We start from the raw sequence: 18108 nt of genomic DNA, 5'->3' as shown, positions 1-18108 counted from the left end.
TCTGAAGAAAGCGAGACCGGTAGTGGGCTGTCATGTTCTCAGTAGCTTTGTGAGTAGTGTATTACGTCTAGGCGTGGTGTACTTTACAACTTGTTCAGTACTATTTACCTAAAGAGTGAGATCCAGTAATCTTTTCCTGCGAACTGTTTTTGGAAGGAAAGTACGACCACTGTTAAGCAACTTCCTCGAACTGCCATGCTAGCCTTCTGCTAAGGTTCGTGTTCTCATCAACATCGTCATTCTGACGAATGAACTGGGGTGTTTCACCGCCGAACCCCTGTGATGAAATGAGCGTGGGCTTATATCTGATCCCTGGTACGAATCCCAAAGTAGTTCAGATTTCAGTAATTCAGTCAGATAACCTGAATAGGGCTTGACGAAAAAACGTCACTCTGATCGGCCGATGGTAACAGGTTATAGCCGGACCATGTGAACTCATCTTGGAGAACCAATGATATCAACAGTAACAGACGTATTTCTTTACAGTTTTTCCATACATTTGTCACCTGTTTCTTTGCCTCTGTCGGTTTTGGCTGGACTCGGGTGACGGCACCTTTTAGCTGATGATGGTTTTATTTTTTGGTATGATCTAACAATCGCATCCCACTGGAATTCTGTCACTCCTGTCCTCCACCGGGACGAAACACGCCCCCAGCCCCTCCATTCCCATTCTGCTTACAACTCAACCTGTCCATGACTGGTCTACCCCTTCTTTTGATAGTTGGCTAGGTGATGCAGTAAACCTGTCGACCAATAAGTGCCAACATACTTCCCCTTCATATTTCTCCGTTTTTTCTTACAGGATGTCCTATAAAGACTTTATCTCAAACTTTGAAAAGTTAGAAATATGCCACTTGGGGCCTCAATCTTTGGGTGGCGCCGGAGAGCTCCCTGGACGGAAGTGGGAAATGTGTATCGAACATGGAAGCTGGATCCCACGCGTTTCAGCCGGTGGATGTCGCAATTTTCTCGGTAAGAGGGCTTTTGTAGGAATACAACTAGGAGAGAGAGCAGCAAAACATCTTGACAAACATTCGTCTCATTTCAGTGCTCAAATTGGTGTTTTGTGGCATTGTTATGAAAGGTTCGCTACATACTATTTTTAGTCATCCTCACTGAGAAAGATCGAATCACCGATAATGGTTATGCTGCCGTTCAAACTTTGATGGGACTGCAGAGTAGCTAGAGTCACTCCGGCTGGCACGAAAAGCAAGTGGGTAAAGAAACACCGTTTTGCACAACACACTCCAGCAACAGACTTCAACTGATACGGTCATTTAACGTCATTTGGACAGATCAGAGACTATCCTGATATTCGGCCAGTCTACGGATCTCACGGCCATGCAGCTAATCCGGATCGGTCCTGTTCACATTGAGGTTCCCACACATTTTAACTCGCCTGATGTATCTCATGTGCCGGTCTTTTGAGAATCTGTCCGGAACTGTACGGTGTGATTTCCGCCCGAATCAGCTGATGGTGAAACGTGTCCACAAACGGGAATACACAAACTTTCCGTGCTCCGGAGACCAACGAATTCTGCTGTTGCTTGCAAAAACATTTTGGCCTATAGAACTTGACAGTGAAGTAGCAGAGGCGAGATTCCACTTGACACATGACCCACGGAACTCCACTGTTTGCGCCGGAATTTTGACTCCCCTACCTTGCATGAAGAGAACCGTCAATCAGTCTGGGTAATATTGAACCGGACAATCTCTGTTTCTTGAGTCCGATAGCTCACTTATCCTTCCTTCGTGTGGGCTAATGACCATAAGGATTGCTCGTGAGTGTCATATGAGAGTGGCAAAACGTGACCAATCAATTTGTAATCAAATCGCGCATCTCTAAAATCCGGTCTTGGCACAGCTGGTATCCAGTCTGCAGGCGGAACCAAACCGTGAGTTCATTTGGTGGGAATCGAAGGTCTGCTTGCTTACCGAAACCACTGGTGAACCCATACTGAGCAACAGAAGCCCCGTAATGGTGGTGACCCGGTTGCACAGCCAGCAGATTCAAAGGTTTTTGGGTTATATGAGAAGTGAGGTTTGAGCGGTTCCCTGGTAGGCACGTCCTAGATTTGGGCACTTTCGGTTGCCATATCCCGACCGACATACTTGGGAAATATGCAGTGTTCCAGTTGCGTGACTTATCTTTGGGACGTGATTCGCCATCAGTTACATTGCGTGTCACCGATCTTCGATTTTGTATGATGGGTTGTGTGGTCGTGGATAGGAACCACCTTTCTTATGTTGGCTGGAACCAGATGTACTACGGCAGCTTACTATGCCTAGATGCTGACTCAGTTTGCTGTCCGAATACGGCGGACCAAATTGGGCCAAATTGAAGAGGTCTACAGCTTCCTCGCCTCAAATTGTCGCTTTAACGATTATATGTATCCCATTTGCATAGCGCTTTCTATTTTGTGGCCATAACAATCAACAAGTTATTCTTTCTGTAAACTCTGAGTAGTTGAGGTTTATCACTCCGGCTCCATTACAGAGCTAAAAACAATCAATACCTCGAGGCATACTTTTGCTTAGAGTGAATGCGGTAAAGTGTCCCTAGTTGGGTAGGATTGGATCAATGCAGACAGAAATAAAGCACCCAATTTCGCACGGATTCCTGTCCACAGAAACCACTCAACGGTGACTGCTACGTATCGCTCCCTTCAAACATTAGTGCTGGTCCCCTTAGGATGAGTTTTCACTATTTTACTAATGGTAGCTAAGGTAAATCTGTCTTCACAAGACATTTTGAGTTCTTACTCCTTAGGAAAGCAAACCTCAGATAGGAATATGGATGGATTTATGGTGAACCTGAAGATTGCAATATCTTCCACAGCTTTTAAAACTTTGAAGAGAACATATTCGACCGGCCCCTAGCACTAGTCTCTTCAGTGATCGTCTTAGAGGCGTATTGTGTTGCACGATAGACCGGACGTACTTTACTACAAGTACACGCTACTCGAAAGTGCAACCTAGAAAGTGTCTTTTTAATCCTACTAATGAGGTGACTTGTCTGCATTTATTTTGATCTGTTTTCCGGTCGCCAACAGCAATTGCTTTGACAAACTGGAATATCTTGTCATCATTAACCTTTGAGCAGACGCGAGTTAGTTCTTCAAATACGTTTGACCTGGCTGACACTATTTGGTGTGCTTACAATATGTATTTTGGTGAGAAGATGGCTGGCTTACTCCTTGACCCCACTTGGACATCCCATCATTTTAGTCAAGCTTTTCTTTCACTTTTCCTCGTGTAGCGGGTGAATGTTTCCCCGGGGAAATTGCACAGCATTTTGGATGTGCTGGACTGTAATTCAGGGATGAGGACTTCCTTGCAGCTGTAAGAAAAATAGGAGCTTTGCTGTTAAATTTGTTCATTCCACAAGACACTGGACAAGTTCACCAACGTTGTCGAATTTGAAATGCTGAAATAAACTCAGAACTGCCATGCGAATCAGAGACTGATGCTTTTTCGGTCTTTGCGGTTTAGCCTAGGTGGTTGTCTGGGCGGTAGAGGTCTTAGGGGATCTGGGAAAGCGAATAATGTGGTCCTCAGTGAGTTTTCTTTTCGGCCTTCACAAATCGTTCCTTTTAAGCTTCCTGAGTTTGTTGGGAAGACAAAGTTTCAAAACTGTAGATGCCAAGTGATCGAATCCTTTTATTCCTATGAACTGACATGCGTTTGTGTAGCTGAAACTTCCTGAGAGCACTTGCTTTAGTAACCTGATGTTCAGGATTCAATCTGATAACTATATGTACATCGATTACGTGTCCGGCCACCATAAATTTCGGATACATTTCGTAGAAACTTGAATTTTGAGTTGTCATTTCCGGCTTTCTCTCTTCCTCTCTGACGGCAATCTAAATATCCACCAGAATATAGACCAATCGAGCCGACTCATCAACTGCCTGTAGAATATACTTTGATGAACACCGAGCAGGTAGATGAAGCTAGCTATTTTAACCCTTGTCATCTGTCCATATAACATACACTGGGTAGAAAACTATCCAAATGTTTCAGTCAAAGACACTGAGCTTCAGATAAATCAGTGGTTAGGATGCGAACCTACTGACCAGAAAACTCCATCTCAAGCATCTCAGCCGTCCCTATCTAGGCTTGGGCAACTCGCAGTATCTCATCCATCCTGCTTCCTTCCAATGACGTAGCGGGTAGACACCAAAAGGGTGTCACAGCCGAACGAATATTACGCTTTCCATTATTAAAGTTAGTTTATCGTGTGACTGAAAGTACCGTCTGTATTGCATACATCAAGTAACGAATCAACAGACAGATCACGATTCCTGAGCCATGGTTCTCGACGTTTATCGCTAGATATTGCCAACACCCACCGGAGTTTATTACCTCAATTCACTCAGTTCAAGGGTGTTTACCGTTCGACTTCGCTGCTCGTCTGGACAGAACTGAAGGATAACTTCGACCAGTGTGCTGGGTTACTACTCCATTTTAACACCTAAACACGTAGATAGTTCTACCTCAAAAAATAAGTTAAATTTAACTCGCGTGACCGACGCCGTGATCGACCGCCACTTGCAGTGCATCGGAACACCAGTATCCCGGGTGCGTTTATTGGCCGGCTGGTTGTTGGTCTGATCACCAAGCTTGGCAGTTGGATCGCAAACGTTTTGAGTTAACGTCATTGGTTAACATTTGGGTACGCCCTTACTTAAAGAATAGTTGAGATTTCCTAATGCGATTGGTTAGCGGTAGTGTTGGGTTGTATCTCATCTCCTTTTGAGCTTACAGACCAGTCAAGTACCGTTTGTTTTCTTCAGTTTTCTTTCTATTATGTGATTCACCTTTCATTAGGTTGTATTGCATCACGATCCAATTTTTCTCTTCTATTGGTTGACTACGTCTTTTGTTTGGTGTGCTCTTCCTCTTCGTGGATAATCCTCAAGACCGTGACGACCCTATGTGTCCTTATCTTATAAATCCACTGATATATCGTGTATAAATATGTATTCTTCTTAACGTTTACAGTGGTCTTTTCTGGAATTTATCTGTTTCCTCAGAAACATTTTGGATCAATCCACAATTTAGCGTCAACCTGGTGGATCCGGACGAGGACGATGATGTCAACGAAGGCACTATGATTGTTGGACTAATGCAGAAACATCGACGAAAGCTGCGCAAACAAGGCGAGGATCTGTTAACCATAGGCTATGCGATCTACGCGGTAAGAATTTCTTCACTTGATCCAGTCATTTCACAATTCCCATACTGGTTTGTCAGCCATGAATGAAGTTCACGCGTTTGGGCGATGGCGTTAGGCCTGGGGACGTTTAGTGTTCACACCATTTGGATGAAGAAACCTGTCCTATTTTAACTTTACTAACATCCTGTAGCAAGAGCACGTGATAAAAGGTGGCAGTTAGTTTTCTCGGAAAATGAAATCTTGAAAATACCTCAGTCATCATCATATATTAAAAGTCTTAGGGTGAAAAGAAGATAAAAAGAGTGGATGGGGGAGGGGACCTAGTGCTGGCCTATGTCAAGCATTCTGAGCTGTGTACACCTCCAAACACTTAATCAGGCAATCTGGAAAGACACTGACAGCACCAACACCACGGTCATCGATTAGCCGCTATTTCTTGCAACGTCTCCAACCAAGCATAGACGGAGTCACGGGGATCCCATTCTGGAAGGCATAAAACCCCAAACTCTTGGTGATCTCTTTCACACCCTTCTACCAAGTCGTGTGCTGTCCACCTCGCGTTTTGCGCCATCCTGATGGAGGTACGGAGAGCAACATTCTTTTCGGTAGATGGTGTTTCGGCATGCGTAGCATATGACCGAGCGATCGTAGTCAATGAACCTGAATGTTTTCCCGGATTGAAGTACCTGCAGCACAACCAAATACTCGTTTTCTAATCACCTAGTAGCACCCTGGATTAGCCGCTATTTCTTGCAACGTCTCCAACCAAGCATAGACGGAGTCACGGGGATCCCATTCTGGAAGGCATAAAACCCCAAACTCTTGGTGATCTCTTTCACACCCTTCTACCAAGTCGTGTGCTGTCCACCTCGCGTTTTGCGCCATCCTGATGGAGGTACGGAGAGCAACATTCTTTTCGGTAGATGGTGTTTCGGCATGCGTAGCATATGACCGAGCGATCGTAGTCAATGAACCTGAATGTTTTCCCGGATTGAAGTACCTGCAGCACAACCAAATACTCGTTTTCTAATCACCTCGTTAGTAGCACCCTGACGTCATCTAAAACCGGCTACGCTTCTGAGGCATCGGTTGAAGGTGTGAGAGGAAGTGTGTATGTGAAAGAACTAGGCCATCCTGTTATTCCTCACAACAGAAAAAGCAGCATACCGTGGAAAAGTAGAGTTCTCTTTGTTAAGCTTTTCGGACTGAATCGGCTGATCAGGCGTTTATGGCTTCAAGTAAATTGAGCGTTACTTTGACACACTCAAACGACCGAAGGCTTTTTCCCTTCGACCACGAATGTTGGGTGAGAATGTGCGAATTAGCTTGGAAACGGTTCAACATTCTGAGCGCCGTAATTCATATCCGTAAGTTCACAAAAAGATGGTCAGAATGCGGGAATCGCTGAACCTTATGCAACTCGCCGGGCAGAGTTCAGCAATTTTACTGTGAGCTGAAATGATACAGTGCCTAACCGGATTTAATTCAGTAGTGGCTTATCTGAATGTTCTCTCAAAGGTAGTGGTTCGAGTCAGGTGAGATCACCCGCTAATCTTACTCAAATGATGACCAGCTGAATTTTTCACTCCAACAGTCCAGAGCATGGACTTTCGATTGGAGGACTAAATGGCCATATGTATACTGGCAGCCTCCCTCCGTCTATCCACTCTGTGTATGCCTTGGTTTCAGGAATAAGGACGTTAAGTACATCTGCTGTTGAAGTTTGGGTAACAGGTACATGCTTTCGTCAAACTTTAGCAAGAGACCAGTCAAATGCACAGACGTCTATTAAGTCAATATTCTGGCTTTACATACGGTGGTTTATATGGCATCTGGGTTTGGTACCGCGGTACAATCCATTCTCACTTTTCCTTGATTTGGCAACGACTTGGGTGGGGAACCTGGGTAGATGTTCCTGCAGGCTGATTGGTCTGAAGCTCCATGTGCAAGCCTTTTGTTGTGCGTATTTATCGTTAGTCTTCTGCGCTATTTAGGCGGTTTTAACTGAGTCCCGCTTACTCACTGAACAGTTGTTGCCTCCTGAACCATTTTAGCCTCCAATTCGGAGAGGTTGTCTGATACCTGCTGGTCACGACCTCATTATGAGCTTAGCTTTACCGTTCTTTTTCTAATTTAGCTGATTTCGCATTTGGTCACTCTGATAAGCCGCGTTACCTGGGAGGTAGAAAGACTAAATGGTGAACTACTGAAAGTTCCAAGAGGTACTATCATTTGTATGTTATTGGCCGCGGTGTTTTTCGGGTATCGCTACACTTCCTCCATCGATTCGAACTCGCACCCTACCATAAAGGTGTTTGAACACCGGGGCATTTAGCCACGGGATTCATGAAAAAAATGAACTCGGGCAGGTTATAGTGTAAGTCAGCTTTTATCAGTGTATATTCAGACTAGTCGCTCTCTTTTTGGTCGACCTCTTGGTTCTGGAGGTTCCACTGTTACCTAAATAATAGCACGTGCGTTGTGCAATTGTAACGATTCGCACATTCTTGCCGGTATTTTGTACAAGTGTAAAAACCAAAACGGTCGATCGGTAATCTGTCAACGTCCGGTATAATATTGTATTACGTGCATCAGGTGGCGCTCGTGTTAGTGAACGGCTAATCACATGTTTGTTATGTCAGTCATAACGAGCCTGCTTATCTCCATTGTTCTATATGCGGTTGCTTTCAACCCTCCACCTCACCCGGTGACTTGTCTACCGTCAGGTCATGATTTACTGACCATGTCTCACTTACTAGGTCGTCGTTCGATGGATCGGGCCTAAGTGTGAACACATTCGCCTGTTTAGACGTCAAAATTCAGATGCGCCCAACTGGCGCTGGTGGAGTAACGGTAACACGCTCGCCTCGCTGTCCGGAGTCCAAATCCATTGGATATGCACTGCTGATGAACTTTAATATGGGTGAAACTCGAGTCCAGTGCTACCCTTTGGTGTGGACTCACCAGAATAATTACGCCAGAACAGCAGGACGACCGTTCAAATGAGAGTGGTGGGAATATGAACAACATTCCTCAATAGTTGGCCTGTGACGTTTGTCAATATTTTTTAGTGTAGCCGTCAGAGTGATTTCAATCTTCAGTAGTATCCGTTAGTAGTAGCAAGGCACCTGAATATTTTTACATGTTGATGTTTGTTCTCAGTGGCACCTATAAAGTTCACTTTACCATGTGTTAGTAGTATGCGGTTAATTATAAGGACTGATGCCTAAGTATCTTATTTGTGGTGCGATGCCGTTAGTAACATAGTAAGAAAACCACAAGCACAAAGTTTAGGTTAGAAAACGCCGTGGATTTCCCATATAACGTAGTTTACGCCCCAACCCCTTTCTCCTTATTCCCAGTTGCCAGAATCTCACAGCGGGACTTTGGACATGAACTTTTTCAAATACAACGCATCCAAAGCGCGGTCACCGGCTTTTATCAACCTGCGTGAAGTTTGTGGACGACACAAACTCCCACCTGGGCGGTATGCGATTATTCCATCCACTTTCCAGCCAAATGAAGAGGCGGAATTTATGTTGCGTATTTTTACTGAGCACCCGCAAACATCTGAGTGAGTCCCCCCCCCTCCCCGTAATTTGCTTACAATCTTTGGTGACCCCCTGAGTCCTCTGGAGCTGAGGGCTCATTCTGAAATGGTAGCCGAAGCAAAATAGCTGAGATTATTCCCGTACAGCGATCAAACCACAAGTGCTTTCGTCGGAGCCCAGTGTGATGCTGTTTTCAAGTCGCTGATTCCACTAAGACAGGGAGTAGCAGACTCGTACAGGCCCGTAGAGAACCACCATCTAGTTTCAACATAACGAACGACCATAAGTACCGTCAGTGGTTCCCCAACAACAAAGTACTGAAGTCTCGGGTTAATTAGAAATCACTCACACAGTGAGCCTACATTTGGTCCTCTTCTATTCTGGAGATTCAACGTCAGACTTGGTCAGACGAGTGACGTGAAACCATTGTGTGTCGGAAATCCTTGTGCAGCGTCATGCCGACAATAAAGTTAATCAGGTTTATCCAGGGCAACTTTAGTCGTCTGAAGATCAGCGAAGCTTCATACATCAGGGGAACTACTTCAAAACAAGAATACTCCGTTACTGTAGCTGCCACCACCTGAATCCATAGGGATTTCGATCGCCTGAGCTTTGATGACTCTCAAAAAGAACGGCAGTTCACGGCATTTTACTGTAAAGTGGTTTCGTTTACGGGTGAAATCCTTACTTGAAACTGCAGAATCCCCTCATTGTCTTCACTTGACACTTTCACATTGCATTCCGACCAGTCTCGCTATCCACTACTAATTATTTTGACCGCCACTACCAGCAAACTCAGCTGCACTGGTCACTGCCGTCTTCCTGGATGGGGACCCCGAGACGGGCCACACCAATGTTGAGAAGTTGTCAGGTATGGCTCAGTCGCGCCATCAGTGGCACTCAGGCATTCAAGCTATTTCCTTCAATGCATAACTCCTTTCCCATTCCCCCCACTTGTCAGTCCCCTGACAGTGCTGGATTTACGCAACAATTTATCAGCTCCCGCCTGCAATGCGCAGCTACCTCCCCCTCCCCCCCCAAATCAACGGTGAACGAAACTGCGGCAGCTACAACCACTGTACGACAAGTACGCGGTTATTACAGCTGACAATGATGATGACGATGATGATGATAACTATAGAAAATTCCCAGAAGTTACAGAAAACATCGGAGCGGATAAACAATCAACTTTCCCGGTGTTTTTTTGTAACTCCCGCTATTTTCCTTCTGTTTCTCTCAGAAAGACTGTCTTTGTCAAAGGTGTCTTGAGTATGTGAATGGACATGATAAAATTCACTATTTCCAATAGACAAAAGTGGCAGTGACGTTACACCAAGCTAATTTGCGCCCTTTTGACTTTACTAGACAACAGGTGGTGGTCGCTCACTGGCTTCAACACGTGTATTTTGTTAATCTGTCGGTCTGTGCATTCAATTGGCTTTTCCTCTTCCTTCATTGCTGAGATATACCGTTTCGAGAGTAGCAACCCAACCGATGCGAACACCACTTAGTTATCTTTTAGCCTGTTACCGAAGTTTGAGTACCTATGAAAGTGTATCTTTGGTCATGAAGGAAACCACTCACAAGGTTGCTGAGAACTCTTCGACAGCCCACGACCGGTTTCGCTCTTCTTGGGGCTCATCAGATGTAGGCACAGTCCCCGAGTTTCCATCAACATTATGTTCTACTTGATCACGTGATCGTAAATGCTGGTCGCCACATTTGCGCTTCACTTCCATGCAAGCAAATATAACAATTTCAGCTATCTTTGAGGACTAAAAACGAACCAGCGAAGGTGGACACAGTGCAAGCCTACGCGAAACACTTTAAGGTTCCTATGAGACAAACTTTCAGATCTGGACGCTTGGCATTCATGTTTGGAAATCAAGCATGTGCGGAACCGGTTGCTGAAAATGACCTCCGGATAGTTTGCAGCTACCCATATGACCCACACTACACGATTTGGGCGTTCAAAACGGCATTTGTTGATGTTTCCGAATTTCTTAAGAGTTCTACGGTATTGCAGTGGCAGGCTAACTTTCCAAACTGTTAATGTTTATAGGACAAATGCACCATTTCAGCGGGTGTTTATACCGCAGTGTGATTGGACTATGTATCGAAGGACAGTGCACGTACTGACCCTCAAACCGCAGCCGCTCAACCAGATTCAATCGATACATTAAATTCGATGAACTTTTAAAATGTCATTTCCTTAGCGGAGTGTTCACTTGAGGGTTATACAAGCCTTACATTGTCCCACAAGGAATGTTGCATGTGGGCTGCTGGCATGTTGCCAAGCGTCGCCTGATTGGGCTGCTAGAAAACTTCTTCACCTTCCCTATTGGAAGTAAATAAAGTAGGTGTGTGGTCTTCTCTCCAATGTACTACCTGTAAATCTTTCCACTTGAAATGCTCATTCGGGATGATGCCAACCTGTTCCCCAGTCACATGATGCTTGAGTTGGTAGCCGCCCAATGAAAGTTCTTCAGGACCAAATTGTGGAAGCTGATTGCTAACCAGTGCTTTCGAAAAAATTTGGTGACAATCGGTAGATTTATTGCTGGGCAACGTTTCGCTTTTGACACAAAAGCTTCGTCAGGCCAAATGACTAAGTTCTGAGGTTGGTCGAGACTCAGGGCGGAAGGAGAACCAATCAGCTAAGTCAAGCTAAATCTCTGTTGGGTGTCGGCCGAGGGATTTTTGTGTGTTAGGGTGGGTGAAAAAGTGTTGGGTCGATGGTGAAACCTACATGTGTTTGGGTCCAGCCTGGGGTCTAGGTCTGAGTCGGTTCGTTTGATGGTCCCTCTTGAACTTCGTTTGAACCTTCTGTCCGTCTGCGTGGATGAGCTAGTGCTAAGATAGTTGATTGCTTTCCATCCGCTCACCAGTTCCACACCCTCGATTCTATTCACGCTGTGATGCTTAATAATTTCCACCGCCTCGGCTCTCAGCCACTGTGGTATGAATCGCAGTCCCCGTCTTAAAACCCACATTCTCCAGATCTATTCTATGTCCCGTGTCTAAGGCATGTACCGCCATTGTTGAGTCATTGACCAGCGTTTGATATTCTTCTGCTTTCCTTGGTGGTTTGTTTATCCTTCTTTTATGCTCACCAATTCTGGTGTGCAATTCCCTGGCAGTTTATCCTATATAAACCTTAGCGCAATCGTTGCAGTTAATTTTATACACACAGTCCCTAGTCCTTTCAACCGGCAGGGGATTTGACCAGTGTTGTCAGAACCCTGATAAGATGCTGACTGAGTTTCTGAGATCCACACTATGGGTCAGTCAATTAAACTGTGCCCGATAGCATGTTTACTAATCGATGTTTTATTCCGCAATTCACAGAGAGATCGATGATGCCGTCGCAGCAGCGGATACTTCGGTAAGCTTGAATTAACCACAGTTCTCATTGTTTTGTTCATTGTATCATTGGGTGTTTATGCATCTCTTACCAGGTGATGACCGTTTACCTATTCCGGTCCAAAGTATCAACAGATCTTAATTCGAATTGGTCATCGTGTGTGTTTGACTTTCCACATCGTGTGTTGCACTTGTTCCAAACCGCAGGATCACCATTGCATCGAAGTTTCGTTTTGCCCACCGTAGCAGTGTTTACAGTTGATTGGTCTTTTCTGGGTTACAACTCCTGATGTGAAACGTTTTGTCAGCTTTCGGGCAGCCGGTATGAGTTGTTCCGATCAGCTTTTGGTTTGCGTGTCTGTGGGTGGTTCGTGCGTTCTTATCGTATTTCGGACAGCTTGATATTCGATTTGCCGAGATGAAATCAGCAAGCGGACTGCACCTGTATGTGTGTGTGTGGTAACGAAAGATGGTAACCAAAAGGCCGTGTGATCGGCCAAGTTTTGCTCAACTGAACGCAATAAAGTAAGGCCTAATCGCCTTCCATAGTCAAACCTTCCTAAAACTGATGACGTGAATTATGGTGAGCTGAAATGAACCCGTTTTGCTTGATATTCCAGGTTCTAAACTGTTGTTTTACCTACTCATATGAAAGTCTCGGATACAGACTGCTCCGAAAGACTGGCGACATTTGAGTAAATCTCCTCCACCCATTGGCATGACTGTGGAAGTTGCTCCACAATCGACTGTTCGATAAAAGTGTGCGCTTGAGTTCGTCCAGGATTTCAGTGTAGAGAGTAGAACTTGAAGTTATGAACTAGTGTACCAATGCTGACTCGCTACCTCTCGTTCAGGAACTTTAGGATTCCGTTGAAGTACCACCTCTAGATTCGATCGTAGATTAATTAGGAGCCATATTTTTTCAACGGAGGCCGCAACTTCATAGAAATAACCATTTGTGAGACAAAGTGGCCTGAATTTCTAACAATTTCAGTGCCTGGTCATAACCAAACTCTATGCATGACCTCAACAGAAGTGGTACGTTGATCTGCACACGCGTATTAAGTGAGCAAGCAAATGAACCCAATTTAACACTCTGTGAAATGATCGATTTAATCGATCGATGAAATGCATAATTTAATAAGCGCACAGTGTTGTTTGGGATAACACTGGCGAGTCGATAACTCATGAGGAAGCAGCACTCCCTTTGTTCATCGTCTATCAGTTCATTTGAAAAGCCCTGTACTATCTTCAGTGCGGTATCATCATTATGATCATCATCATCATCATCATCGACAGCATGACATCAGTGTTCAACACCAATTCTTCACTGCCCTACAACCATGATTTATTTGAAAGCCTTATTGTAAAGAAAAGAGTAAAGGTGGACGGGGAAGGGACTTAGTGCTAGCTTACCACAATCATTCCGAGGTGCTCATACCTCCAGACGCTCATTCAGGTAATCTGGGTAGAAACTGACAACAGGAATGCCACTGACATCGGTTGGCAGCCATATTTTGTAGCGTCTCCAACCAGACACAGTGAGGATCACGCGGTTTGCCATCCTGGAAGTCGAGTAGCACCGACAGCACCCAAGCGTTTCGTGATCTCGTTCATACTCCTCTGTCAAGTCAAGGGTCGGCCGCCTCTCGGTTTAGGCGATATTAGCCAGTTGTTTGTCCTGACAGCATGACAAAACGCTGTATCGTTGTTATATCCTAATTTATTAGTGTGAAAAGCAAAATAAACCCAAGTTGGAGAATATGCAAGTAGATTCTAGTATATAAGAATAAGTTAAGCGATCCTTGTGAACCGTCTTAGCCCATGCGGATCTGGTCAACCGGTCATCGCGATGGTGATAAGTTATCCGTAGAGGATGGCTCATTATTCAACCAGGGGTTTTCCGTCTAAGGACAGACCACTCACCAGCAGAAGCCATCATCACTTTCGTTGTCTTTTCAGACAGAAACATTGTGATTTCAGAGTTTTCAGTTGCGCTGAGTGTCATTCATTATTTTGTTCATCGGCGTTAAACAGTGTTGTCCATTGTCCTGATGACTTGTGGCCGGCAGCTTGCATTCCCGTCTTGTATCTGTACCGTACACTCTCAACCAAATTGAATCGATGGATTTTCACGACTGACGACCTACGAAGGCGCTGTTTTGACTTGACCCGCTCTTAGGTCCTGTGTCAAACTGTCACCGACAGAAGACGTTTTATCGACCTCAAACTTACTTGTGAGGTTCTTCTTGCACGTGTGTTCCCTTACAACGCTAGCAATGCTAGCAGTGACCCAATTAGGTACCTGACCTGCTCTAATGTCGCACTGACTTCTCCAGGTTGTTTTAGCAAAATGACATTAAAAGCCATTCTTGGGTGATTGTCTCGGAGATGAATAGAATGGCAGTATATAGAAGAACTTCACTTGAAGCACAGGTCCTACGTGTAATCCTCGGAGGATGCCTGCTAAGCACAGGCATTCCTCTGGTAAACTGTTCATGGGCCACCTCCGCCGCTCATCCATTACACACTGTCCGATGAACACATGCGCTGTCGTTCCAACGATCCACGAATCACGATGCATTGTGTAAGTCGATCGATGACTTTGGTTTCTGCCTTGCGCCAGTGAATTGAGTTATGGATTCGGACAAAGCGGTTAGAAGCAAGTCATGTAGTGACCAGTTCGTCTCGTTCTTGTATTGTATTGAGACACTCCACCACAACCACGGGCAATCCAGTTTAGTAGGTTACTGAAGAATATATACTAGTGGTAAGCCGAAATGCGGGTTGACAAAGCCTTGAAAGTGGACTCTGAGTCGTCAAAGATTTACTGACAGCAGCTGTTCAACAAAACCACTAACGGCTCTGAGCTCGAACTGGGACCACTTGCTTTAGTGTCAGAACAGTAGCAGTGACTCTAGCCATCTCATTTCGTGTTATGCCCACCCCAATCGATAGTTTTATCCATGTCTTCGCGATTCTAAAACGATATCAGTGCCTGAGAGATCCAGTTTTTCGGCCCGTACTTCGATATCCCACGGAAACTCAATTGAGACCGAGAAATAGGATCTAGTGCATATTTGATACTTATCCGAGATACAGCTCGTTTCCGGTCATTTACTGTGATAATTTCCTGATGCTGCAAGAAAATCCCCACTAGTGGTAAGTAACTGCGTCGCAAAACAGCTTTCGAGGCTCCTACATTCCATTCGTTGGATGAATATAGCGCGAGTTAAGCGATGTCGTTACAAAACTCTGTAGAAAATGCATTTTTGGGTTTGCTCTATTCGGTCGCTAAGTGGAAAAGCTTCCGTTTCGCACTCAACCTATTGGTCAAACAACTCATTCTGAAGCCAAATGACACAGATCTTCCACCAGGAATTCGGCTAGACTAGGGATCGGCAAAACCGGTGATCGCTATTCTCCGTTTGATGCAGAGTCGTTCTGAATCTAATTGTCTAATAGAAAATTCATGCCTTTCTAACTTGCCTACGTCAACAGCCATATTTCGATATTTCCTTGTATGATTGGCTGTGAAGGCCATTCTTCATTATCTTGCCTTGAAGGAGTTTGTTTGATTTCCTGCACAACGAAATATGACTAAATACGCACACTGGCAGTCACAGTAGCATGCTTTTCCTCTAATTCAACTGCCGATAATGTGCGTAAATTAAGGCCAACAAAACAGATGGCAATCCATAAGTTTCAGGCTGAAGTTTGAGGACAAATGGACCGGTGTAGCAGCGTCAGTGGCTGCTAGTGTCTCCAAGGTGCACTAGTGTTTGATGAAACAGACCGGTGATACCGCAGCCTCATGGGTCGCATCTCAGAACATTGCTGGAACTGGTTTTACTACTACTTTGTAGGCTCAATCCGCAGATCACTTGTTCTCCATCCTGAAGCTTTTTTCAACCAGATGGAGTTTCATTCAGCAGGGACTAGATCCTTAACGATAAAGAAGCATGCAGAGAGAATGACTAGTTAAACCCTCGAGTAAGCGAGCATTTGACTCAAATGAAACAAGGATCTTGGAAACTCTTCGACAGCCCCCGAGCGGTTTCATTCTTCTTGAAGCTCACGAGATAGGCGCAGTCTTCGAGTTTCCATCAACTTTATGTTCTTCAACCGAATGGGCTGTACCAGGTCGCCTCATGCTTCAGTTGGTACGATGTTTGAGTATGGCAATCAATTGTATGAACGTAATACGCTACTCAAAAGGTTGCTGACAACTCTATCTTTAATAACATCACCTATGGACCAAAAAAGAATGCCACACAACTCTGCAATTCCCTCATCACGAAACTCGTCCAGTAACTTGTAGGTGACCAGAGCTTGTAAGTGATAAGAACGTTTCATGCACCTGTTGGTTAGCAAAGCACATTATCCACTCTCCCATGTTGAAAAACTTTTGGAAGTGCGTGACACGCTTGTTTCGCGTTTCGTCCATGAATTACTTGCTCACCGGTTTCCGGATTACACTTGTAGTACAGTGTCTGATTAAGTCTTGGAAATATTTCACGTCAAAGTCCACTTACCAAGAGATTTGGCTTCTCTGTTGTTTCCACCCTCTCTATCGTCCAATATGCTTATCTCTATTGCCTTCAGAAGCCCGTGAAGGAACAGGTATGAGCAGTAATTTGTTGGCTGTTAGTTTTGTGCCTGTTTTTTCTCATTTTTACAGGTTTTTGGCTCTCAAATGGACGTACCACAACAACATACTAACTCATCATCACCATCAACAGCACGACATCAGTGCTCAACACCGATGCTTCACTGCCATAAACATACTAACTGCGATAACATAAAATCATTAGCGATGAACATAAAAGTAACGTTTACACTAGGAATCACTTGCCAGCTTACCTGGAAACAAGAGTTGCTCCGAAGCTGGAAAACTGACGGAAGTGAATGGAAGTCTGCTTTCGGGTACCCAATGGCTTCAGAGTAAACATCTGTAAAACAAAACTCATTTTCTGTGGGTACCCATCACTTAACACTTAACACAAACGGAAAGACAAATGCCTTCACGCTGGACACGAATGTGGAACCCCTCGCTTACCGGGCCAGTGCTCTGCCAACAGCATTGCATTAGAGGCCACACGGTGCCGCACATGTGAGCTCGACCTCCATCAAGTTCCACCATACCTCTTGCCAACACACTCCTACCGCTGGTCAATCGTTTTTTAATTGTGTAACAAACAAGACGTTGCTGTCACCCGCATACCGAATGGGCCTCCGGTTGAACTGATTTAGAAGAAACGGGGATCTGTATAGGTATGAAATCAGGCACATACACTTCAGACAAAAATAGAAGCATAGTTGTGTGATTATTCAGTGGGGAACTCAAGGGAATGTGTACAGCGGGAGATAGCTCAATGGCTCAGTTTGTGGACCACTGATCCGGTCAAGCGATGAGTCAGTTTTCGATTCCCATATTTAGGATTGCGTCACATTCCCCGCTTCTATATTTACGGAATAGGCCACAAAGCTCAGCGAAGATCAGCTTCACATGAGCCACGATATGATTCAGTTGAGTATCAATGAAGATGATGAGAACAATGCGGAACAGAGGGCATCGCTGACCAAACAGGGTCAAGTACCCTCGCAAACTGCTTCCGGGTTCAAGAGGCGGCTTCGGATAGCTTCGATAATTTCAATAAGTAGTCTTAATTGACTGAACTTTGAGTACTATAACACTGGGCGTGTATTACACAAGTCGATTGTGTGTTCACAGCGAAGATCTACGGAGACTATATTGTGGTACATCAGTGGTGATATGCCCCATTGGTAGATTGCATAGGTAATAATCGGAAAACCCTCTTCGTGCAGAGGGACAAAGTAAACAATTCGTTTTCCTTGGATTGATTGCTAACCCTCGATAAGTACATTGTTCCACTTTACGTTTCTACTAAAAGAACGTCCAAAAAATACCGCCTAGCAATGTTATATCGTCCGGTATATATATATATATATATATATATATATATATATAGAGATAGAGAGAAATATATCTCG

At 44.7% G+C, this 18108-nt stretch overlaps 1 protein-coding gene across 1 annotated transcript in view; it reads left to right on the top strand.

Moving 5' to 3' along the window:
- Positions 1–18108, top strand: part of T265_05949 (hypothetical protein) — a gene marked incomplete at both ends in the record, with an annotated part of 83200 nt that overhangs the window by 41298 nt on the left and 23794 nt on the right. Inside the window, 4 exons of the mRNA XM_009171096.1 lie at positions 803–972; positions 5037–5200; positions 8542–8753; positions 12079–12115. Coding sequence (XP_009169360.1) covers positions 803–972; positions 5037–5200; positions 8542–8753; positions 12079–12115 — 583 coding nt within the window. The remainder of the gene's footprint in view (positions 1–802; positions 973–5036; positions 5201–8541; positions 8754–12078; positions 12116–18108) is intronic.

Source organism: Opisthorchis viverrini (genome assembly GCF_000715545.1).
Source record: "Opisthorchis viverrini unplaced genomic scaffold opera_v5_118, whole genome shotgun sequence".
Lineage (NCBI taxonomy): Eukaryota > Metazoa > Platyhelminthes > Trematoda > Opisthorchiida > Opisthorchiidae > Opisthorchis > Opisthorchis viverrini.
This window is presented reverse-complemented; position numbering and strand designations above follow the sequence as displayed.